Source organism: Tamandua tetradactyla, chromosome X (genome assembly GCF_023851605.1).
Source record: "Tamandua tetradactyla isolate mTamTet1 chromosome X, mTamTet1.pri, whole genome shotgun sequence".
In the NCBI taxonomy this organism is placed as follows: domain Eukaryota; kingdom Metazoa; phylum Chordata; class Mammalia; order Pilosa; family Myrmecophagidae; genus Tamandua; species Tamandua tetradactyla.
The window spans coordinates 84,911,158-84,937,278 of NC_135353.1; the positions used below are offsets into that span (position 1 = coordinate 84,911,158).

Consider the following 26,121-nt stretch of genomic DNA (forward strand, 5'->3'; position numbering starts at 1 on the left):
ATTGAGTTTGTATAAATGTGGGTATTTTTTAGCTTCAGAACTCTCTGTTTTCTATCAATTGGTTGTTCCTTGCACTGTGTTAATCTGCTGAACAGAAAAGGTACCAAGGTGTAATTTTCTGTTATTTAAAATTTTAATTTTATATGGTCAACAATGAAGCAATATTTATCCCCATTAATTTTAATTCAATGTCTCTGAACTTAATCCCCCAAACCACCACTTATATTATATTTTTCAATCATATTTAAACAAATTCAACATGTCTATTTATGTGTAACAGTCATGTAATAAAGAATGGCATTTACCATGCTGAGATGCTAATGTGATTGTGCCAATGTAAGAGTTGGTACGAACTATATCTCTCTGAAAATCACATGTTGCAGGTGCCATGCAACATAGAAATATTGTCGAATTTGAGAGTTTAAACAAATATTTAAATGTTGCTATTCCCCCAAAGGAACTTACCTTTGCAATTTTTACTGACTGAACTGGGTAGCAAACAGTTGCTCCTAAAGTGGCCAGTCCCAGAGGATAAGCAATTTTCTTAAACCTAGAACCTATAAAATTCAGAGTATTAAATTTCAAACAGATGCAACCACAGACTTGATAATTTTATAACTTTAATGTTCTTTTTGTCCCCTTCAAGTCATCCCCTACATTAAATTGCTATTTAGGTAATAATACTGAACAAGACAGTAGCTAAAATGTTCTTGAGGATTTCAATTCAATTAATACCCCTTAGTTTTCATGTCTAACTAAAGAAAAGTGTTCTCAATATAATATTATTAATTTTTCAAAAATCTTTGCTGATTTTATTCATTTCTAATCCTAGATATTTCTCCATATTCTAAGAAACCTGAAGTTACAACCACATTTTTTCAAGTATCTAATAAAGCATAATATAGAGAATTAATCAACTACCAGGATTGTGACATCATGTTAAAACGAAATGGATTCTCTTTTATATATATATTTTTTTATTAAGTACTTAGGAAGGTGAAATAGTAAACTAACTAATCAGCTAAGGACGTTAAAAGATATATAATCCTTCATGTCAATGATTTAGAGTAGAAAAGTAATAATTTGATAATTACTAACTTAGGCAATGCATTTCCAAAAGTGTCTTAACTAAGCATCTAAGAGTCATTCTGTTTTTTGACTTCAAAATCCTTTTTAAAAAATATAGTCTCACTAGAAATTTCAATACAGAAAACCTATAATCTCAAAGCAGCTCTGGTTAAACTGTAGGTGGGAAGTTCAGGATTGAGCATTACTTGCATAGCTTTTCCCTTATCCCCATACCACCACTAAATACCTCTATGGAACCCTAGGTTCTGTAGAATAGTTTGAAACCATCTGCTCTAAGCTATAGCTTAGTCCCAACAGACTACAGGTTCAAAACCATGTATATTTTAATTATGGAAATAAATGTTTATCTGGGTAATTGAGTTTTGTAACTATGATCTTGGGCAATTGGAAAAAAAAAGTTAAGTTGGGTTAGTACTTTAATTCTCTGGAACAACTTTTACAATCCCTAATTTAAAAGGAAAGAACCTATCTGCTACATCAATAAAAACTAAGGTGACTAATACCTGGCAAGGTTTTCAGGCAACTTTGCAGTTTAGGAAAGGTAAAAACAGGAGGTATTTTTCTGTCTGGTTTACCCATTATAAGGAAACTGCCTACAGTCATGTCTACAGTACACTGGGCTTGAGGGATGTGGGTAAATGGGTTTCTTCAACTCTAGTTTAGCTTTCCTTTAGATTTAGACCATTTTTGTGGAACTAGGAAAGAGGGTCTAGGTATATAAAAACATGACCTATGTTGTTCCTTTGCTATAGCCCTGATTACTATTATTCCATGACTTATTAAGAGTATAGTTTGGTTTTTGAATTTACTGTCCTTAACATCTCTTACTGTAGATTCCCTCGACTCAGCAAAATTCTAATTTTGCTGCTCCTAAGCTTGGAATATGGCAGTTTTTCCTTGATGTGTCATTTTAAAGACTAAAAAATTCACAATCATCGTCTCTTTGCTTGATGAGAGGCCAGTCTGGAAGAAAATAAATTACATTTGTGTGCAATAACCTTAGTCCCATAATTAGGAAAGGACTCCAGAGACAGCCACTAGCTAGCTATGTACTATTCATTGAGTGATTTCATTTCTCTGGACCTACATCTGTAGCTTAAAAGGTTAAACTCAACCAATAGCTTTCAAACTTTTTTGACCATGACTAATATTAAATAACAAATTTTAAATTATGACATATAGGCATACACATATGTCACGGTTAGGGACAGGTGTCAACTTGGCGAAGTTGTGGTACCTGTTCATCTGATTGGGCAAGCGCTGGCCTGTCTGTTGCAATGAGGACATTTCATAGGATTAGGTCATGATCACGTCAGCTACATCCACAGCTGATTCCATTTGTAATTAGCCAAAGGGGAGTGTCTTCTGCAATTAGTGATGCTAAATCCAATCATGGGAAGCCTTTTAAGGAGGACTCAGAGGAGACAGGTTTCATTCCTGCTTTGGCTGGTGAGCCTCTCCTGTAGAGTTCATCCAGGCCATGCATTGGAGTCATGGGATTCACAGCCTGCCCTGTGGATTTTGGACTCTGCATTCCTACGGTCATGTGAGACACTGTCATGAATTTTATATTTGCAAGTGTTCCCTGTTGGTTCTGTTTCTCTAGAGAACCCTAACTAATACATCTTGGTACCAGGAGTGGTTCTTAAGGAACAGAATCTTAAAAATGGGTTTTTATGAATGGTTTTCTACTCTGACTGGGCTCAGAGACACTAAGGACTCTGATTCCCGTAATCAGAATGACACTCCCAATCCATGGACTGAGTTGGCAAAGGAGATAGTCAAAATATCATCATTCGATTCTCCTAATGCTTCGCTTGTACGAAGCCAGACTCTGGGGGATAATGTTTTTGACACCTTTACAGAGTTTTGTAGGAATAAGAGTTATAGAGATGTTGGTTGGTTATTGTTAGATACACTGTCTACATTAAAGGGTGAAAGGGATGGGCTTAAGGCTTCAAACAAGAAGCTTAAGTGCCGTCTGAAAGATGTAGAGGTTTCTATGAGTATCCTGAAGGAAAATTTTATTTCCTGTAGCCGTAGACTTGAGATCTCTGAAAATCAGACTCAGAATCTTATTGTTAGAGTAGCAACCTTACAACGTAAACTGAAATCTCAGTCTTGCATGGTGTTTGCCGTTAAAGTGAGGGCATTGATTGGAAAGGAGTGGGACCCTGAAAAATGGGATGGTGACATATGGATTGATAATGATGTTGGGGGTGAGGTTGAAACCCTAGACCATGCTGAGCCTTCTTTAGATAACCCTGTAATAGTCTGCCCTGAGGACATAGCCGCTCCACCTCCAGCCTGCCTTGAGGAATTGGCCACCCAACCTCCTCCTGAAGGGATTAGCCCTAAAGTTATTAATCCTGTTTCACCAGATGAAACTGCAAATGAAAGCCCTGAAGCAAATGGCTTGGAAGATATTTCTAATTCTTTTCATGACCCACCCCCACCACCCCTCATTTCTTCTAGACCTATAACTAGACTAAAGTCCCAACAGGCCCCTAAAGGTGAGGTACAAAGTATCACACATGAGGAGGTACGTTATACTCCAAAAGAACTGTGTGAGTTTTCCAATTTATATAGACAGAAACCAGGGGAATATGTGTGGCAATGGATTTTAAGAGTGTGGGATAATGGTGGGAGGAATATAAGGCTGGATCAGGCTGAATTTATTGATATGGGCCCACTAAGCAGAGATTCTGCATTCAATGTTATAGCTAGAGCAGTTAGAAAAGGTGTTAACAGCTTGTTTGGGTGGTTGGTTGAAACATGGATCAAAAGGTGGCCAACATTACCTGAGGTTGAAATGCCAGAACTGCCCTGGTATAATGTAGATGAGGGGATCCAGAGGCTTAGAGAGATTGGGATGTTAGAGTGGATTTATCATGCAAAGCCTGCTCTTACACCCCAGGAATGTCCAGAGGATGCACCTTTTACCAGAACAGTGAGAAATAAGTTTGTGAGACTAGCACCATCATCCCTCAAGAGCTCTGTGGTTGCACTTCTCTGTAGGTCAGATATTACTGTAGGAACTGCTGTCACTGAGCTGGAATCCTTAAACACAATGGGGATGACAGGATCCCGAGTTGGCAGAAGCCAGGTGGCAGCACTTAATCACCAAAGACAGGGTAGACGTGGGTATTATAATAGACAACAAACTCAAAGGAGGCATCAAAATTATATGACACGCAGAGATTTGTGGCATTGGCTAGTAAATCATGGGGTACCTAGAAATACAATAGAAGGGCAGCCTACTAAATTCTTGTTGGAGCTGTATAAACAAAAGAGTTCTAGGTCAAGGGAACAGAAGTCTAACCTGAATTACAAAAACACAGAGTCACGGCCCCTTAACCAATTTCCAGACTTGAAACAGTTTACAGACCCTGAGCCCCTTGAATGAAGGGGAGGCCAGGTCCCTATGGGGAAGAAACCTGTTACACTGCCACAAATTTATACTGTTGACCTTCCTCTAAGTCTTCCCCAAGGAGACCGACGGCCTTTTACCAGGGTAACTGTGCATTGGGGAAAAGGAAATGATCAGATATTTCGGGGATTATTAGACACTGGTTCAGAAGTGACATTAATTCCAGGGGACCCAAAACGTCACTCTGGACCACCAGTCAGAGTGGGGGCTTATGGAGGCCAGGTGATCAATGGAGTTTTAGCTCAGGTCCGTCTCACAGTGGGTCCAGTGGGCCCCCGGACCCATCCTGTAGTTATTTCCCCAGTTCTGGAATGTATAATTGGCATAGACATACTGAGCAACTGGCAGAATCCCCACGTTGGTTCTCTAACTCGTGCAGTGAGGGCTATTATGGTGGGAAAGGCCAAGTGGAAGCCACTAGAACTGCCCCTACCAAGCAAAATAGTAAATCAAAAGCAATACCGTATTCCTGGAGGGATTGCAGAGATTACTGCCACTCTTAAGGACTTGAAAGATGCAGGGGTGGTGATTCCCACCACATCCCCATTCAACTCTCCTATTTGGCCTGTGCAGAAAACAGATGGGTCTTGGAGAATGACAGTGGATTATCGTAAACTCAACCAGGTGGTAACTCCAATTGCAGCTGCTGTTCCAGATGTTCTATCATTGCTTGAGGAAATCAATACATCCCCTGGTACCTGGTATGCAGCTATTGATCTGGCAAATGCTTTTTTCTCAATAGCTATTAGTAAGGACCACCAGAAACAGTTTGCTTTCAGATGGCAAGGTCAGCAATATACTTTCACTGTCCTACCTCAGGGGTATATCAACTCTCCAGCCCTATGTCATAATCTTGTTCGCAGAGACCTTGATCGTTTCTCCCTCCCACAAGACATCACACTGGTCCATTATATTGATGATATCATGTTGATTGGACCTAGTGAGCAAGAAGTAGCAACTACTCTAGATTTACTGGTAAGGCATTTGTGTGTCAGAGGATGGGAGATAAATCCAACAAAAATACAGGGGCCTTCCACCTCAGTAAAATTTCTAGGTGTCCAGTGGTGTGGGGCATGTCGAGATATCCCTTCTAAGGTGAAGGATAAATTGCTGCATCTGGCCCCTCCCACAACCAAAAAAGAGGCACAACGCCTAGTGGGTCTTTTTGGATTTTGGCGACAACATATTCCTCATTTGGGTGTGCTACTCCGGCCCATTTATCGAGTGACCAGAAAAGCTGCTAATTTTGAGTGGGGACCTGAACAAGAGGAGGCTCTGCGACAGGTCCAGGCTGCTGTGCAAGCTGCTCTGCCACTTGGGCCATATGATCCAGCAGATCCAATGGTGCTGGAAGTGTCAGTGGCAAATAGAGATGCTGTCTGGAGCCTTTGGCAGGCCCCTATAGGAGAATCACAACGCAGACCCTTAGGATTTTGGAGCAAGGCCTTACCATCTGCTGCAGATAACTACTCTCCTTTTGAGAAACAGCTTTTGGCCTGCTACTGGGCCTTAGTAGAGACTGAACGCTTAACCATGGGCCACCAAGTTACCATGAGACCTGAGTTGCCTATCATGAGTTGGGTGTTATCTGACCCACCAAGCCATAAAGTTGGGCGTGCACAGCAGCACTCTATTGTAAAGTGGAAATGGTATATACGAGATAGAGCCAGAGCAGGTCCTGAAGGCACAAGTAAGTTACATGAAGAAGTGGCACAAATGCCCATGGTTTCCACTCCTGCTGCCACATTACCTTCTCTTTCCCAGACCAGAGCTATGGCCTCTTGGGGAGTTCCTTACAGTGAATTGACTGAGGAAGAGAAAACTCGGGCCTGGTTTACAGATGGCTCAGCACGATATGCAGGTACCACCCGAAAGTGGACGGCTGCAGCATTACAACCCCTTTCTGGGGTGTCCTTGAAGGACAGTGGTGAGGGGAAATCCTCCCAGTGGGCAGAACTTCGAGCAGTGCACCTGGTTGTTCATTTTGCTTGGAAGGAAAACTGGCCAGAGGTGCATTTGTATACTGACTCATGGGCTGTTGCTAATGGTTTGGCTGGATGGTCAGGGACTTGGAAAGACCATAATTGGAAAATTGGTGACAAAGAGGTCTGGGGAAGAAGTATGTGGATAGACCTTTCTGAGTGGGCTAAAAACATGAAGATATTTGTGTCCCATGTGAATGCACACCAGAGGGTGACTTCAGCAGAGGAAGATTTTAATAATCAAGTGGATAAGATGACCCGTTCTATGGATACCAGTCAGCCTCTTTCCCCAGCAACTCCTGTTATTGCCCAATGGGCTCATGAACAAAGTGGTCATGGTGGTAGGGATGGAGGTTATGCATGTGCTCAGCAACATGGACTTCCACTCACCAAGGCTGACCTGGCTACAGCCACTGCTGAGTGCCCAATCTGCCAGCAGCAGAGACCCACACTCAGCCCCCGATATGGCACCATTCCCCGAGGTGACCCGCCAGCTACATGGTGGCAGGTTGATTACATTGGACCACTCCCTTCATGGAAGGGGCAGCAATTTGTTCTAACTGGAATAGACACATACTCTGGATATGGGTTTGCTTTCCCTGCACGCAATGCTTCTGCCAAAACTACTATCCGTGGGCTTACAGAATGCCTTATCCATCGTCATGGTATTCCACATAGCATTGCTTCGGATCAAGGAACACACTTCACAGCAAATGAAGTGCGGGAATGGGCACATGCTCATGGAATTCTCTGGTCTTACCATGTTCCCCATCATCCAGAAGCAGCTGGATTGATAGAACGGTGGAATGGCCTTTTGAAAACTCAATTACGGTGCCAACTAGGTGGCAAAAACTTGAAAGGCTGGGGTAATGTTCTCCAGGAAGCTGTGTATGCTCTGAATCAGCGTCCACTGTATGGTGCTGTTTCTCCCATAGCCAGGATCCATGGGTCCAGGAACCAAGGGGTGGAAATGGGTGTGGTGCCACTCACTATTACTCCTAGTGATCCACTAGGAAAATTTTTGCTTCCTGTCCCTGCTACCCTGAGTTCTGCTGGTCTACAGGTTTTAGTTCCAAAATGGGGTGTGCTTTCTCCAGGAGAAACAACAGTGATACCACTGAACTGGAAGTTAAGATTGCCACCTGGCCACTTTGGGCTACTTATGCCTCTGGATCAACACACCAAGAAGGGGATTACATTATTGTCTGGGGTAATTGACCCTGACTATCAGAAGGAAGTAGGACTGCAACTACATAATGGAGGTAAAGAAGAGTTTTCTTGGAATATAGGAGATCCCCTGGGGCATCTATTAGTACTACCATGCCCTGTGATTAAAATCAATGGAAAACTGCAACAACACAATCCAGGCAGGACCACTAGTGGCTCTGAGACTTCAGGAATGAAGGTTTGGGTCACCCCACCAGGCAAAGAACCACGGCCAACTGAAGTGCTTGCTGAGGGGAAAGGGAACATGGAATGGGTAGTGGAAGAAGGTAGTGATAAATATGAACTTCGACCACGTGATCAGTTACAGAAACGAGGACTGTAATGCTGTTTTGTTTGTGTTATACTATTTAAGTTGTAAGATATCAAGTTTAAGAATGAATGTTGCCCAAGGATTTGCACGCTATTCTGGAGAGATTTAATGTGTTTCCAGTTATATGCAGGACAGTTGAGTATTGTCAGGTAAAAGAAAAAATGTGTGCTTATTTGTTTTCATTTGGAAATTAAGTATGGTCTAAGGTGATGTGTATATATATATATATATATATATATATATATATATATATGTGCCAAGTTGACAAGGGGTGGACTGTCACGGTTAGGGACAGGTGTCAACTTGGCGAAGCTGTGGTACCTGTTCATCTGATTGGGCAAGCGCTGGCCTGTCTGTTGCAATGAGGACATTTCATAGGATTAGGTCATGATCACGTCAGCTACATCCACAGCTGATTCCATTTGTAATCAGCCAAAGGGGAGTGTCTTCTGCAATTAGTGATGCTAAATCCAATCATGGGAAGCCTTTTAAGGAGGACTCAGAGGAGACAGGTTGCATTCCTGCTTTGGCTGGTGAGCCTCTCCTGTGGAGTTCATCCAGGCCATCCATTGGAGTCATCGGCTTCGCAGCCTGCCCTGTGGATTTTGGACTCTGCGTTCCTACGGTCACGTGAGACACTTTCATAAATTTTATATTTGCAAGTGTTCCCTGTTGGTTCTGTTTCTCTAGAGAACCCTAACTAATACAACATATATATGCGTATTTCACTGAAACAAAAGTTGCACACTACTTACCCATACTAAATACAAAGTGATATGTTGTTATTCTCCTCTATTTTTTCTTTTAATAAATGCCTCCTGAGATTCACTCTATTTATTATACCACTTACTAATTGCTGAGATTTGCAGTTTGAAAAACATTGGGTTAGATTATTCCATGTCTGACATTCTGATACATAATGGACAACTGAAGGAATCTCTTAAAAGAAGATTATGAGATTGTCACTGAGAGCTTGAGTAATATGTTTTGGCCAATTGCCTTCAAAATTTAATTCTGTAACATATGGTGATCTTGGTTTTCAATGATTTTTTAATGAAGAACATATACCATATATTCAATTAGAAGTTACTCACATTGTTAGAATACAGAATAGGATAACAGGAGGTATTAAGATTATCTATAAGGACAGTGTTAGGTGCATGGGATAAGATACATAGACTACAGTTAGAATGCTGGAATGTTCTTATAATTGCACACAGATTTCATACCTGATTAAGCTATACTTAATTTGAAGCTGCTGCAAGGACTAAAGCTGAGTGTGACAGATTGAATCATGTCTTTCACAAAGACATGTTCAAGTCCTAATCCTAGGTCCTGTGGGTGTGAACTTATTTGTAAATAAGATCTTTAAAGATGGTAAAGCAAAATTGAATCAGGGTAGGCCTTAATCCAATATGACTGAAGTCCTTATAAATGGAAGGAAATTTGAATGCAGTCAGTAAGAAGAAGTCAGAGGAGGGTACAGAAGACAAATTGTCATGTGAGGAAGGCAGAGATTGATTGCCAGAGGGCTATCACCAGAACATTACAAGCTTTGGGAAACCCTGATCCTGCTGACACCTTGATTTTAGACTTCTAGACTCTGAAGCTGTGAGACAAAAAGTTCTTATTTTTTAAGCCAACCAGTTTTGTGTATTTGTCATAGCAACCCTGGCAAACTAAGATACTGGGTAAACCAACTACAAGGTATCTGATATCAGCTTCCAGACTGTTTCAGAGCTGTAACTTCTAACCATGTGTAATTTAGTTTGGGAACAACTGGGGTGTGGAGAGAGAATGGATGGAAAATCACTAAAATAGCCACTGAGCAGAGCACTACAAAAGCTTAGTAAGAGGTTGGGTAATGAGTGGAGGCAATATGCCTACTGAAAGGGATTTGCATGGCTAGAGTTCCAAGAAGGTCAAATATAAATCAATTCAGCATGTGATTATGAAAGAGAAAAATTTAATGTTGTGGAGAAAAGAGTTAACATGACATGCCTGAGACTGCTATCTTTAGAAAGGCCTGTTTGCAAGGCTGGCCCTTGGCTGGCATCTGGGAACTTGACTGCTTAGCTTTCCTATACTGTTATAAAAAATTCTGTAAATGATAAGAGTGGCTCTTGGTGCCTAAACTGTTTGTACAAACAGTGTGGTTTATAATGACAATTTTTTTCCTTCTGGGAGTCTAGAATTTTGGTATATGTTAGGCAGAAAATGCCTATATGACCAGCCCCCATTGAAATCCCTGGTCACTCAATCTCTAATGAGCCTCTATGCTGGAAGAATTAAGCATGGCATATGTGACTCCACTGGGAGAGGACTCCTGGAAGCTTATCATTAGTTTTCTCTGGACTTTGCTCCATGCACCTTTCCCCTTTGCTGATTTTGCTTTGTATCCTTCACAGTAATAAGTCTTAGCCATGAGTACAACTATATACTGAGTTATAGCTAGTCATTAAACCTGGGAGGTGATCTTGAGAACCCCTTACACAAGTAGTATAATGCAAAGGAAAGGCAGTTAGTAGAGATCAGTGTGCAAAGAGGTAAAGGAACCAAATATATCAAGCCTCATGGTGTATGAGTGTAGTGAACTTGTTGTCAATTTTCAGAAACTCCTTTCTAAGCTGGCTGATGTCAGTCCCAGCAGCCTTGGCCAGAATGAGACCAAGGGGGAATCAAATTTTACCTGAGCTGTCAGCATCTGTCTCAAATCCTTAACATAGCCCCTGGAATGAGTGGTTACAAATAAGAAGAAAAGCAGTTTTGGTGGACAGTATACATTTTTACAGAGAGTAAAACTCAAAATCTTTTTGTTTTTGGTAGCTGGAGACTCAGATATTTAAAAAATAAAGTTTCCTAAAATATGTGAAACAAAACAACAAATCATGATTTTAATAGAAATACATATATATATCATATTTTCTTAATTTTATTTTTAAATTACCATACAGGCAATTTGACTTTCTTTTGGTATACAGCTCATCCTCCCCACTTCAAATATCTGAGAACCACATCTCTCTTACTATAGTTCTGGTTTTTTGACACTGTCACATAGGTGGAATCAAATAATAGATCATTTTTAGACTCGTTTCTTTCATTTATATTCATTTAAATTGTTGCATGTGTCAACAATTTGTTCCTTTTTGTTGCTGTGTAGTATTTCACTACATGGATGTACCACAGTTTAGTTTATCTACTTACCCCTTGAAGTGCATTTGAAGCAAATTTGGGTTGTTTCCAGCTTTTGGTGATTGTGAACAGAGTTACTACAAACGTTTGTGTTCAAGTTTTTGCAGGAACATAAATTCTCATTTCACCCAGGAGTGGGATTGCTGGGTTGTATGGTAACTGTCAAACTGTTTTCCAGAATGGATGTACCTTTTTGCAATTCCATAAGCAATGTATGAAAGTCTCAGTTGCTCCGTGTGCTCAACTATACTTGGTACAGTCAGTCTCTTTAATTGTAGACATTCTAAAATGTAGGTAGTAATATTTCACAGTGGTTTTAATTTGCATTTCTCTAATGAACAATGATACAAATGTCTTTTGGAACAGATATATTTTTGAAAACACAAAGTCTTTTAGAAAGTAAATATGCTGTACCAGAGTCTAAAAACAATTATGGTAGACCATCCTGATAATATCTAAGGGGATATGAGGTTTTCTCATGACAGAAAAATTCAGAAATTAATATAATGGCATTGAAGAACAGAAAATATTTTTAAAAACCCTACCTTTTCTTGCTGAAACCAAGCCTGTTAATCCTGAAACTGTAATCACTCCAATTTTTGGAAGAAAATCTTGAGGCGGATTCTTCAGATAAACATACGCATCTGAAGAAATCAGTTAAAAAAATAAGATAAATGACTTATTACAACTGGACGTTCTATATAGGTAAAATGCAAAATAGTTAAAGAGAATTGCTAAAATAATAGCAGTTGGTTTAAATACTCTCCAAAAGAGCTACACAAAATAATGATATGAGCAGAACTTAAAAAGCTAGTCTTAATGGATACTTGTTATAAAATGAATCTTCTAGTTGTTGATTTTTTTCTTAATGATATAGGTGATTATTACTCTTTAATGAAAATGTGATGCTGGAATGCACATCTTAATTTGGAACACTTTAAAGTGAATTCCTGAGTGTATGTATTATATTCCTATAATGCACATGCTTCTGTCCATATCTGTTCAAATACTGGTAGAATTCAGTAAGAATTGAAATAGAAATTTTATTAGGCAGCTTTTATGGTTAGGTTCATGTGTCAACTTGGCCAGGTGACTGGTACCCAGTTTCTGCAAGGACATTTCATGGCTGGTTAATAAACCAGTAAGCTGGTTTATTGAATTATCAGCATGTTGATGGCATCCATGACTGATTACATCTGCAGACGGCCAAGGGGAGTGTCTCCCACAATTAGTAGCATTTAATCTAATCAGTCAAAGGCTTTAAAGGAGAAGTCAGAAGAGAGAATCGCTCTCTCTGCTTCAGCCAGTCACGCTCTCCTGGGGGATTCATTAAGACCTTCAATGGAGCTGTCAGCTTGCAGCCTGCCCTGCAGAATTTGGATTTGTACATCCCCACAGTTGTGTGAGATACCTTTATAAAATCGCATATTTACAGATATTTTCTGTTGGTTCTGTTTCCCTAGAAAACCCTGACTAATATGACAGCTTTTTTTCTTTCTTTTTTTGGAATGCAGTAACTTTTAATGATAGTCTAGGATATACTCAGCCACTAGACTCCAACTGCCAGTGCTCTCCAATCTACCTCAGAGTAGCCACTGTTTTTTGATACAACCTATGATCAGAATGAGAGGGGAAACTACATAAAAAGAGAAAAGAATGGGCAGAAGTGCAGATTTCTTGGCTTTTTACATATTTAAACTGTTTCTGGTTCTATGCAATAAAAAATACAATCTTGCATCATAGTTAATTATTTAATGGCAATTATATTTGATCAATGTCCTCAAGATTTATGAGTGCTATAACTTTGAATTGATTCCTACATAATATATTAAATAATGATAATTCAAGTATAGATCATCAACTTCATGAAGACATTTAAAATTTTAGCTGATGGTTCTGTCCCCCAAACACATTTACTTTAATAGCTGGCTTTTAGCCAGCTATTAGGAATATTAGGAAGGTATATCTGATGCCAAATATCATATAACAATCTAAGGAGTCAAACACACTCTTTTACAATATTAACATAAATATTCCAGGGTGTGCTGGCTTGAAAGTATTATGTACTGTAGAAAAGTAATGTTTTAATCCTAATCCAATCTTGTGGGAGCAACTGTTGCTTTTAATTCTGATTCAACATTGTATATAGAATTATCTATGTATCATATAGATGATTTTGATTAGATTATCTCCATGGAGATGTGACTCACCCAATCGTGGGTGTGACCTTTGATTAGAGGGAGATGTAACTCCACCCATTCTAGGTGGGTCTTAATTCGTTTACTGGAATCCTTGAAAAGAGGAAACATTTTGGAGAGAGTTAGAAATGATAGAGCTGACAGAAATGACAGAAGCCTCAGAGCTGATAGAAACTTTATAGCAGAGCTGACACAGATGCGGACACGTGGAGGACAGACACCGATGTTTGGAGATGCCCAGCAGAATTTGCCATGAGATATTAAACAAACCAGAACCTAGAAAGAGCAAAGGGAAGACAAGTGTTGAAAGCCAGCCTTGGAGAAAGAAAGTGAAGAACCTCCATAGGAACAGAGGCTGAAAGCAACAGAGCCCAGGAACAAGGGACCAGCAGATGCCAGCCACATGACCACCCAGCTGACAGATGAGTTCATGACCCATTGGCCTTTCTTGAGTGAAGGTAACCTCTTGTTGGTGCCTTAATTTGAACACTTTCACTTCCTTAGAACTGTAAACTTGTAGTTTATTAAATTCCCCTTTATAAAAGTCGTTCTGTTTCTGGTTTATCGCATTCTGGCATTTACTAATTAGAGAACAAGGTGAATGTCATAGTGCTTCCTCACAACTGATAGCAAAATACTATATATTTGAAAAACAAATACATTATTTAAAATAATTGATAACAATACAAAAGACTTTTTAAGTTATGCTTTATAAGTACATAATATGCTTGGTAGTTAAAAGACTATAGTTTGAATCCACTTATTATGTGACCTTGGTAACCTACTTAAACTCGTTTCCTCTGTAAAATGATATACAGACTCTCACAGAAGTGCAACAAAAATTACATTAAATAATATAGAATGCTTAGCATAGTGTCTTAGCACATACTAATTGCTAAATAAATGGTAGATAACACTGCTTTCTTATTACCTTTAACAAAGGGCTATACAAAAGTACCTTCTGAGTTGGTGGAAGCATAATGGGATCATACACCATGTTTATTTTTTTCACTTTTACGTCTTGCAAATTAAAGACAACAACAAAAAGACAACAGAAAATCACTAATTATGAGTAGCTCATTCACTTACCTTTTCCAAATTGTACTGCATCCATTATCCCATTTTTTGCAAATAAATAAATGCCCTAAATATAAAAAGGGAGGAAATTGACATTTGCATTTTTGAAAATGTTGATAATTAGATAAAATAGGCTATAACTCAGATTATATCAAAAAGCAAATTAGGAATATTAGGAAGCTATATCTGCTGCCAAACAGCATATAACAAACTAAAGAGTCAAACACACTGTTTACCTACATTAGCATAAATATTCCAGGGTGAACGTCATAATGCTTCCTCACACTCGACAGCAAAATACTATATATTTTAATAGCAAACACATTATTTAAAATGATTGATAAAAATAGAGACATCTTTATTTTTTTGTATGCTGTATGGTGGGGATCACATTTCATTCTTTTTCCATGTAACTATCCCGTTATTGCAGCACCAACTGTTGAATGTTTTTTGTTTGTTTGTTTGCTTGTTTGTTTGTTTTTTGCTTTAGGGAAGTGCATGGGCTGGGAGTTGAACCCAGGTCTTCCATGTGGCAGGTGAGAATTCTACACCAAACTACCCTTACATCCCCCTAGAGACATCTTTTTAAGTTACGCTTTATAAGTGTATAATACAAAATCATAGGTAAATAGTTTTTCTTTTCTTTTCTTTTTAGGAAAAAAAATGAGTTTCTCAATATTTCAAGAATAGAGATTAATAACACAGAATTGTACCTAGATCTCCACATTCAGCTTTCCAATTTATCCACTATTAGAATACTTGCTTTTTACTTAACCTCCCTTCATTTCACGCTTTCCATTCTATTTAATGGGGATAATGCTTGTTTACTATTTTCCTCATATAAATGGGTAAAATAATGCCTATAAAAAATCAGAGCAGTTCACAGAAAAGATATTTCAGAAATAAAGAGTTATCATTTCTTTTATAATTACCTAGAGAATTCATGAAATTTAAATAAAGCGGGAAAGAAGGTGTATTTTGGCATAGAAGAAACATTTGATTAATAAAGATGTGACAAGCACAACATACTGATATGTGGAGAAAAAGAAAAGAAAAAACACCCAAAAGAAAATGGCTTCATCTTCTTCCTTTTTTAAGTGTGTATTAGAATTAGAAAAAATATAATCAAGTGCTCGTTTCAGCAGCACATATACTAAAATTGGAATGATACAGAGAAGATTAGCATGGCCCCTGTGCAAGGATGACACATAAATTCATGAAGCATTCCATATTTAAAAAAAGAAAATAAAAAAAAATATATATATACTCAAGACATTTATCTCAGGATAGAAATCATCTTACACAGACTAGTGTCCATTCTGTTTTTTCTAAAATAGGGACAAAAATTCTCTACAAATCAAGATTGTATTAATCCACTGAATGGATTAAAGCTACCAAAATTTTCCTTTTACATGATTTTAACTAATTTATTTTAATACATGGAAGTGTGTCATAAATACTTACTGAGTAATAAGTATTACTTCAATTATATTACAAGAAAGATGAAGGCATAAGTGATTTACCCTTAGTTATATTGTATTCTACTGAAGGAGCCAGAAAATACAATCCAAACATGGTCTCCTTCTCTGAACTAGGTGTTAAGAAACCATATGGGATTAAAATAATAACAAAAGAGACTTTCAAAAGGAAATACATAAAAACGATTACATTATATAAGAAATAAATGTGTTGCTATTGAGACATCTGGGTACTTGGTAACTCTGTCTCAGATATTTTAATGGTGATTAGAGATACAGAGGTTCATCCTGTTCATCTTGGAATAAAGCTGTACAAACCAGGACAGACTAGATACATCTAACTGCCACCTAGATATGTCTCTTTAGTAAATATACCTTATGAAAATTTCATCTTCAAAGTTAAAACATCCATTGACCAGCTGACTGGAAATCATTAAACCACTGAAGAAGAAACTAGCACTTCTTTTGAGGAATTTTCCTTAGGTGTGAGTTGCTATTACCTAAATTTCAAAATACAAAGATATAGGAGTAGGAATTGAATTTGCCCTATATGATTCTAGGTTTAATGCAGAATGTAATTTGAATCAGAAGTAATTTTAAAAGAATAGATTACGGTTGTAGGGAAAAATTAGAAAAGTAAAGTTGTTTACATCAAAGATGAAAAGCAGTCAAAAGTGCCTTTTCTCAACTTACTCATTTTTGGCACATTAGGAGAATAAAATGTTTTTTTTAGTCTTAAATTGGTTGTAGTTACAACATCAATTTAATGATCTCTCACTTCCAGACCAATTTGAGAACAGTATTGAAAATTTGGTTTCAGGAGATCTAACTCTGAAGTATCTGGTAGTCTGCATTTAACCTCAGGAGCATGATTCATCCCTAAGTGATTAAGACACATCCCACTGAGAGAAAATTATTAAGAATATGTACCATGTAACCAAAAAATAACTGGTACTATTATATGAAGTATATGAAAATCACGAATTTTCAAAATAACACTATATACTCATCAGAAGTTCAAAATAACATTTAGGATGATCATAAGTCATAGATTTGGTATTTCATATAAGGATATTTTATTTTTCATAAGATCAGTAAAATTGATTTTAAAAGAGAATGGATTCAAAAGTATAATGGCACAAGGGTTCACAATTGGATAATTTAGATGTGGGGAAAAGTTGTATGGTTATTAGACCAGAATGATGAAACCACAGGTACAACATTATCATTTAGATATCTGGTGTTGGCGATGTTGATGGTATCGCAAATATGTTGATGGATTATAACAAAACTCACATGTTGTATCAGCCTACTTCATTACACTGCTGCTAAATATTGTTAACTGAAGGCTGATCAATAAAGTGAGGTGAAACCTCCTTTGCCTAATAGCTAACTGTAGTCTGAATGTTCTTATAAGCTAAACCCAACAAATGAACAACAATTCGGAAGTAATCTTAGCACCTGATGTAAAAGATCAAACAGTGCTTTGAATATTTGAGGTAACATCTAAATGCTTTCTGAACTAATTTGACCTATGTAGTTGCAATATCAATAGATTAAAAATGGCTACAAATTCTTTGCTGCTACTCCTATTGAGAGGTGGCACCTAATATTCCTTCCTTTAAGACTGCGTTGGTTTTAGCGACTATGCCAGTTAGAAAGCATGATGTGCCACAGAAAAGCCATGTTTCAATCCTGATTCAATCTTGTAGGGGTAGCCGTTTGCTTTAATACTAATTTCATACTGCAGGGCAGACATTTTTAATTAGATTATTTCTATAGAAATGTGACATGCCCAATTGTGGGAGTGATCTTTTGTTTAGATGGGGATGTGACCCTGCCCATTCAAGCAGGGTCTTGATTATTTTACTCGAGTCCTTTAAAAGGGGAAGCACTTTGAAGAAACCTCAGAGCTGACAGAGAGCAGACCCAAACACTTAGAGAACAGCTGCTTCAGAGAACACAGATGTGGACATTTGGAGATGCTTGGAGTCCAGCAGATGTTGCCATGAGATGTTAAATAAGCCAGAACATGGAGAGTGCCAAGGGAAGCCAAGAGATGGCATCCAGCCCCAGAGAAGCAAAGTGAGGAACTCCCACAGGAACAGAGGCTGAAAGCAATGGAGCCCAGGAGCAATGATGCCAGGCATGTGACTTCCGAGCTAATAGAGGTACTCTAGACCCATTGGCCTTTTTTGAATTAAGGTAACTTTCCCTGGATACCATAGTTTGGAAATTTTATAGGCTTAGAATTATAAACAAGCAACTTTTTAAATTTCCTTTTTAAAAGCCATCCCATTATTGGTATATTTCTTTCTGACAGTTTAACAAATTAATGCAGATTTTGGTAATAGAGAAGTGGGGTGCAGCTGTGGTTTGCAACTACCAAGCATGTTGAAACAGGTTTTTAAATGGATAAGGGGAAGATTCTGGAAGAGCTGTGAGGAGCTTGATAGAAAAACGCCTATAATGCTTTGGTAGAAATACGAACTCTAAGGATACTTCTGATAGGCTTTAAACAAAAATGATGAATGTGTTGTTGCAAACTAGGGCATTCTTTGTGGAATGCTTGAAGCCAAGAGATGAAGGCCAGTCCCAGAGAAGCAAAGTGAGGAACCTCCACAGGAACAGAGACTAAAAGTAAGAGAGCCCAGGAGCAAGGGACCACCAACTGTCAGCCATATGACTTCCTAGCTAACGGACATGTTCCAGACCTATCAGCCTTTCTTGAATTAGGGTACCTCCTCCTGGATTCCATAGTTTGGACATTTTCATAGGCTTAGAACTATAAACTTGCAACTTACTAAATTCCCTTTTAAAAAGCCATTTCAGTTCTGATATACTGAATTCTAGGAATTAACAAATTAATAGTTACTTGACTGAAAAACAGAATGTTGTGGAATTTTGTGAATATCTGAGGATAAGTAAAAAGAAATTTTAACTTCTGCCTAAAGCCTATTAAAACATTCTCTCTGGGTATGGTGAATTGCCCATGTAAGATATCTAACTACCCAGAGACCACCAGGCTTGCGAGGCCATGTGTAGGTATTCTAGTCAATGATCCTGGCTGAGCCAAGGTTTTGAACCATCCCTGACAAGATGCCAGAGATGCAAAAGAAGCTGCTTTAGACTCCCCAGATCAGCTCTTTACAACCAGTGTAGCGACCTCTGTTGACACTAAGGTGAAACAAGAATGGTCTGGCTGAATTCTGATCAAATTCCTGACAACAAAGTAATGAGATATAATAGAATGTTGCTGTTTTAATCCACTAAGTGTTGGGGTATTTTGTTACACATTGATTGGAAACTGGAATGATTGGTACATAATACAAATCAGAAACCTCTGATATTAAACCACTATCAGAACTGACTTACCGTGCACCTGTTAATATAATGACCAATTGTAGTGCGGACAGAAGCAAAGCCCATCTGTAAATGACCAGGCTGCTCTTCAACATATTTAGATTGGAGAGGTGGTGCAGTATACATGGGGAGCTAGAGGCAAAAAAAATTCATGTCAAAAGCATAAAATAGCTGGACTTCCTTCTCCAAAAGTATGTAGAATTGGAATAATCAACCATCCCATTAAAAACAACTAAAAATGATGAAAAAATATTTTTAAAACCATCTTAAATGTATGGATGATCTGGTAAGTTGCTTATAAGGAATGTTCATAGGTCAGAAACTAAGTGAAAACAGAAACCCAGGTTAATTAACAATAAAACCAGCTCCTACCTTGATGTCCTTTGCTGTGAAACACATGAATATTTTACATGGAGTTTGGGGTGGGCAATTTTACTAAAGACTCTATAAAGATGGCATTTCAAAATATTCCACCCTCAACCTAACAGTGAACTAGAAATAAAACACTGCACCCAAGGAACTGAAAGGAAAATTGACTGCACATGAGCGGATGGAGTGAAATAGACCGTAAGGATTGGCGACACAAATGAGAATTTATACAATCTGTTACATGAAATGACCTTGGTAATCTGAGAAACCTAAAACCAAGATTATATTTAAAGAGTTCTCAGGCTGGTAGACCCACCTCCAGATATTTGGCAGAAATAAATATCTCCTCTTTGGAGGAAGCCACCCAGACTTCTAAGAATTAAAAGGTTAAGATCCAAGAAATAAAAGACCATAATAAAAAGAAGAAATAAAACATAAGGAAACAAAGTATTTAGGCAAGAGCTAGCAGAAACCACAAGGTGTAGAATCAAATCTACAAAGAATTTAAATATTAGACTATATCAGAATATATAATATAAAATACATATAATTATATGTTTAAAAAGATTAAAATGGGTTAAAAATATGAGTTAAGAGCAAGAGACACAAAAATTACCAAAGAGAGAAATTTCTATAAAGAACTTTAAATAAAGAACTCAGAGAAACATTCAACTTCCCCATTTGAAGAATTTCTGATATTCTCACAAGCAGTGGGGACAACCAAATCAAAAGGCTCAGATGTGGCCCCTCTCTCTAAGCCAATTTATCAGGTGAACTCACTCCTTTCCTCCCTACATGGGACATGACTCCCAGGGCTGTAGGTCTCCCTGGCAACATGGGATGGGAATCCTGGGATGAGCCGGGACCCAGCATCAAAGGATTGAGAAAGCCTTTTTGACCAAAACGGGGAAGAGAGAAATGAGACAAGGTAAAGTTTTAGTGGCTGAGAGATTTCAAACAGAGTTTAGAGGTTACCCTGGAGGTTATTTTTATGCATTATATAGATATCCCTTTTTGATTTATTGTATAGGTGAGTGGCTGGAGGGAAATGCCTGAAACTGTAGAGCTGTATTCCAGTGTCCTTGATTCTTGAAGACAATTGTATAAAGTTACAGCTTTTTTAAAATATTTTTTTGCATGGGCAGGCACCAGGAATGGAACCCAGATCTCCGGCATGGCAGGCAAGAACTATGTCTGCTAAGCCACTGTGGGCCACCCAAGATGTAGCTTTTATAATGTGGGAAGAAAAAGAACACAGTGGATAAATCTGGCAGATTAAATATAATCCCTGAGAGATTTAGTGAACTAGGAGATATAGCTGCATAAATTATGCAAAGAGATGAACTCTGTGAAGCTTAAACACACAACAGTGTGCATGACCTAAAGGAGTTAGACAAAGTTTGGCTGGTCTGCCTAGGGCGGAAGGCATGTAAAGATAGTCAATACATGCAAAAAAAAAAAAAAAAAAGAAGCAGACTCTTTCTGTGTAGGCCATTAGTTTACAGTCTGCATGCTCTGCACTTACTCCTGTTTACAAAGTATATTCTTGCACATGCTCTCAGCTATGTGTCTTCACTGTCTTTCACCAGTGTTAACTCTGCGGGAGGTTGTACCCAGAGAGACAAATTGAGAACTTTGTTAGCAACATACACATGCACCCTCTTGGCTCTAGCCTTCTTTGTCTATGCTCACCATAAAACCCTGCCTTCCCCTCTAATTCAGCCAGGGCACTACTTTCGATCTCCAGATGGCTGCCCCCAAAGCTGCTTGATTTCTTCTCCTGTACGTAAGTTCCCCAATAAAACTCATGTCTCAGCTTGTGCCTGGAGTTTTCTTTGATCTTTGAAATGGACAGGTTCCTGTGCGCCTGGACAAATAATTAATGTATGAAAATTATGTCTCATCAAAGAGAGAAATGAATAAAGAGATAGAAATTATTTAAAAATTCCAATCGTTCACTAGAAGGATTAAATAGCAAATTTGAACTGGCATTAAAAGAAGAATTTCCAACTTGAAGATTGGTCAAATTAGATTATCCATTGTGAGGAACAAAAAGAAAAATTAATCAAGAAATATGAACATAGCATCACAGACATATGGGAACATAGCAAGGGTATTAACATACACAAAATGGAACTTGCAGAAGTATGGAAGAAACAGAAAGGGGCAGAAGTTGAAAAAATAAAGGTCAAAGACTTCCTCAATTTGGTGAAAAATATTACTTTGCATATCCAAGAGGCTCAATGAATTCCAAGTAGGATAAACTCAAAGAGATCCAAACTGAGACACTGCATAGTCAAACTGTCAAAAGACAAAGACAAAGAAACAATCATGAAAGCAGCAAGAGAAAAGTGACTCATAATATACAATAGTTCCTGAATAAGATTAATAGCTCATATATCATCAGAACCCATGGGGCCTGAAGACAGTGAGAAGACATATTTAAAGTGTTCAAAGAAAAAACTGTCAACCAAGAATTCTAGATCCAGTAAAACTATGCTTCAAAAATGAAGGTAAAATTAAGACATTTGGGGGTGAAAAGGTAGTTCAGTGGTAGAATTCTTGCCTGCCATACAGGAGACCCAGGTTCGATTCCCAGTCCACACACATCCCCCCAAAAAAAAACAAGCAAGCAAAGCAAAGAAACAAAAAACAAACAAATTCAACAAATAGGGCTGCAATAACAGGATACTCACATGGAAAAACAATGACTGTGACCCCGCCATACAAAAAAAAAAAAAACTAAGACATTCCCAGATAAACAAAAACAGAAAGAATTCATCATTATCAGACAAGCCACACAAGAACTATTAAATGGATTACTTCAAGCTGAAATGGAAGGCCACCAGACAGTAACTCAAACCCACATGAATAAAGTACACTATTAATAGCAACCAAACAGATAAAACATAAAAGACAGCTTAAGTATACTTTTTAACTCTTTTCTTCTGTTTGATTTAAAAGTTAACTGTATAAAGCATTAATTATGAATATAAATTGATAGGCATATAATGCAGAAAGATGAAATGTGTGACAATAACAACACAAATGAGGGGAGAGGGAAAAGAGTTATAACGGAGCAATTCTATCCTAGGACTATATCCAAAAGAACTGAATACAGGCATTCAAGCAAATACTTGTACACAAATGTTCAAACCAATAATAATTACAATAGGCAAAATATGGAAACAACCAAATATCCACTAATTGATGAACAGATAAAATTGGTATGACCATACAATGGAATATTATTTGGTAATGAAAAGGAATGAAGGAGGGATACATGTTAAAACATGGATGAACCTTGAAATATTATGCTAGGGGAAAGAATCCAGACAGAAAAGGCCACACATTTTATTATTCCATTTATATGAAATTTCCAGCATGAGCAAATCCATACAGATAGAATATAGATCAGTGGTTATCAATGGCTGGGGAGAAGGTGACTGATAATCTTTCTGACATGATGAAATTTTCTAAAATGAGATACTACTGATCATTGTACAACTCTGCAAATATACTAATAACCAATTATTTATAAAATAAACAAAAAATAACAATGACAAAATGCGTAGGGATAAATCTTTGTAACTTGGGATAAGACAAAGATTGCTTACACATTACACCAAAAGCACAACTAATAAACAAAAAATAAATTGTACTTCATCAAAATTAAAATCTTCTGGGGTAGTGCAACAGTGGCTCAGTGGCAGAATTCTCATCTGCCATGCCAGAGAAATGGGTTTGATTCCAGGAGCCTGCCCATACCGAAATAAAAAAGAAAACAAAATTAAAATCTGTTCTTTAAAAGACACTACTAAGAGGAAGTGTTGTAGGCAATAATGTCCTTAGGCCCAAAGATGTCCATGCCCTAAGCCTCAGAATCTGTGGATATGTTAGGTTATATGGCAAAGGAGTATTAAGGTTGCAGCTGTAATTAAAATTGCTAATCTGCTGACCTTAAAATATGAAGATTATCCTAATTTATATGGCTGGGCCCAACATAATCACAGAGGTCATTAAAAGTGGAAGAAGGAAGTAGAGGAGTATAGTCAGAGAGAGACGAGACAATGGAAGAATGATCAGAATAGTGCTATGTAAGAATAACTTGACCTGCTTTGCTGGCTTTAAAGACAGAGCAAGGAGACCACAAACCAACAAGTGTGGGTGGCATCCACTGGAAAAGATAAGAAGATAGATCCTCCAGAAAGGAATACAGCACTGCCAACACCTTGATTTTAACTTAGTGACATTGTCTCATATGTCTCAACTGTAGAACTGTAAAAACATAAATTTGCATGGTTTAAAGTCACTAAATTTGTGGCAATTTGTTACAGTAGTAATAAAAAATACAGAATGAACAAACAAGCCATAGATTGGGAGAAAACATTTGCAAAACACATACCTAACAAAGGACTGGAACCCAGAATACATAAATAATTCTCAAAACTCAATAATAAGGAGAAAACAAATGACCTAATAAAAATGGGCCAAACATTTGCACAGACACTTCATCAAAGAAGATATATGGATAGTAAATAAACACATGAAAAGGTTCTCAACATAATTAGTCACTAGAAAAACACAAATTAAATCCATGTGATACCTCCACACATCCATTAGTATGACAAATATATAAAATGCTCAAATTTGTTAGTAATTATAGAAATGCAACTTTAAACAATGAGATAGCATTTCACCTCTGCTGGATCGGAAAATTAAAGCCTAACAATACCAAGTGTTGGTAATAATGTAGAGCAACCTTAATATTGATATACTGCTTGTGGGGATATAAATGGATACCAAACCCTATGAATAACAATTTGACATACTGTAGTAAAGTTTAAGATGCTACATATCATACAACCCAATGATTCCATTTGAAGGCATATGTAGTGAAACCATGCTACTAGTGCACCTGGAGATATGTACAAGAATATTCACAATTACTTTTTTTTTTTTTTTGGCATGGGCAGGCTCCAGAAATTCAACTCGGGTTTCCGGCATGGCAGGCTAGAATTCTGCCACTGAACCACTGTTGTACCACCCCCCCTTTTTTTTTGTATGCTGTGTGGTGGGGGTCGCATTTCATTCTTTTTCCATGTGAGTATTCCCTTATTGCAGCATCATTTGTTGAATTTTTGTTTGTTTTGGTTTTTTGTTTGTTTGTTTTGGGGAAGTGCATGGGTCGGGAATTGAATCTGGGTCTCCCGCATGGGAGGCGAGAATTTTACCAATGAACTACCCTTGCACACCCCCAACAATAATTTAATTGCAAATTTCTGGAAACAACAAAAATAGTCATCAACGGTATAATGGATAATTAAATTTGGAATATCCATAAAATGAAATACTACACATTAGAGAAAAATGCATGTGTGTGTGTGTGTGTGTGTGTATGTGTGTGTGTGTGTGTATCTATATATATGTATCTGTATATGTGTGTATCTATATATATGTATCTGTATATATGTACAATACAGGTACATGGAATAATGTGGCCGAATCTCCAGTTATAATATTCACAAAATTTTTAATTAAAATAATATAATTAAATAATTTAATTAACATATTTAATTTAAATAAACATAAATGACTGTATGTTTCTATCAATATACTTTAAACATTTGTAAAACCAAAAAACAATGTTTAGTAATATAGACATGTAAAACTATAAAATAAAGGAAGCGATCAAAATTCACAGCAGTGGCTACCTCTGAATGGACAGAAAATGGGATTGGAATACATGGAATTTTGTTTTTCTCCCTTTAAACAGGGTGGTAGGGCATAATATTTCATCATAGTATTTGTATACCTTTCATACAGTGAATAAACATCATCTTATTCTAATGAATATTTAATAAAAACAAATGTAAAAGATTAAAGAACTATGAAAAGTTTAAACAGGTAAGAGTCATTTACTTTAAAAAACTTATTTCGGCTATTATGTTCTTGGTATAACACATTCTATAAATTTTGGTAAAGACATAATCAGGAAGAACCAAGTTTACAAATTAACAGTAAGGGAACTAGATTATTAATCACTGTGGATTTGATACTCTAGCAATGTTACTGAGCAAGGGCTAACTGCCCAATGCACATAGAAATCAAGGCTGAGACAGCAGGATTTCAAAAGAAGAAAGAGTTTTATTACATGACAGCCAAGTAAGAGGACAGGAGAAAAGAAAAGCTCAAATCTATCTCCCAGAGTCTAAAGAGCTTAGGGTATTTATGGGATTCAAAGAAAGTGAGGTGGAAGTAGTGACATTATTTGATGAATAGGTGACAGTTAATACAGAGTGTGCAAGCTCTGGTCCTAGAAGTCCTTGAAAACGAATAAAAGATAGCTGGGATGAGAACAAAGGGGTTGTAAATTAGGGGTGTAATGACAGGTAAGCATTTGGTT

The 26,121-nt window shown here is 37.5% G+C and overlaps 1 protein-coding gene and 1 non-coding gene across 9 annotated transcripts in view; one reads left to right on the forward strand and one right to left on the reverse strand.

Annotated features, from left to right (window-relative positions):
• The window catches only part of APOOL (apolipoprotein O like), a 331,599-nt gene that overhangs the window by 227,479 nt on the left and 77,999 nt on the right, over positions 1-26,121 (reverse strand). For 7 of the 8 annotated variants that reach the window (XM_077146712.1, XM_077146710.1, XM_077146711.1 and 4 more), the window contains exons 3-6: positions 19,359-19,478; positions 14,518-14,572; positions 11,776-11,874; positions 466-557 (exon numbers count right to left, since the gene is read on the reverse strand). In XM_077146712.1, the coding sequence (XP_077002827.1) occupies positions 466-557; positions 11,776-11,874; positions 14,518-14,572; positions 19,359-19,478 (366 nt within the window). The remainder of the gene's footprint in view (positions 1-465; positions 558-11,775; positions 11,875-14,517; positions 14,573-19,358; positions 19,479-26,121) is intronic. The other variant, XM_077146717.1, reaches the window with a different exon arrangement.
• On the forward strand, positions 15,635-15,741 carry LOC143672219 (U6 spliceosomal RNA). The gene has a single exon (XR_013169688.1). It is a non-coding gene; the product is annotated as a U6 spliceosomal RNA (small nuclear RNA).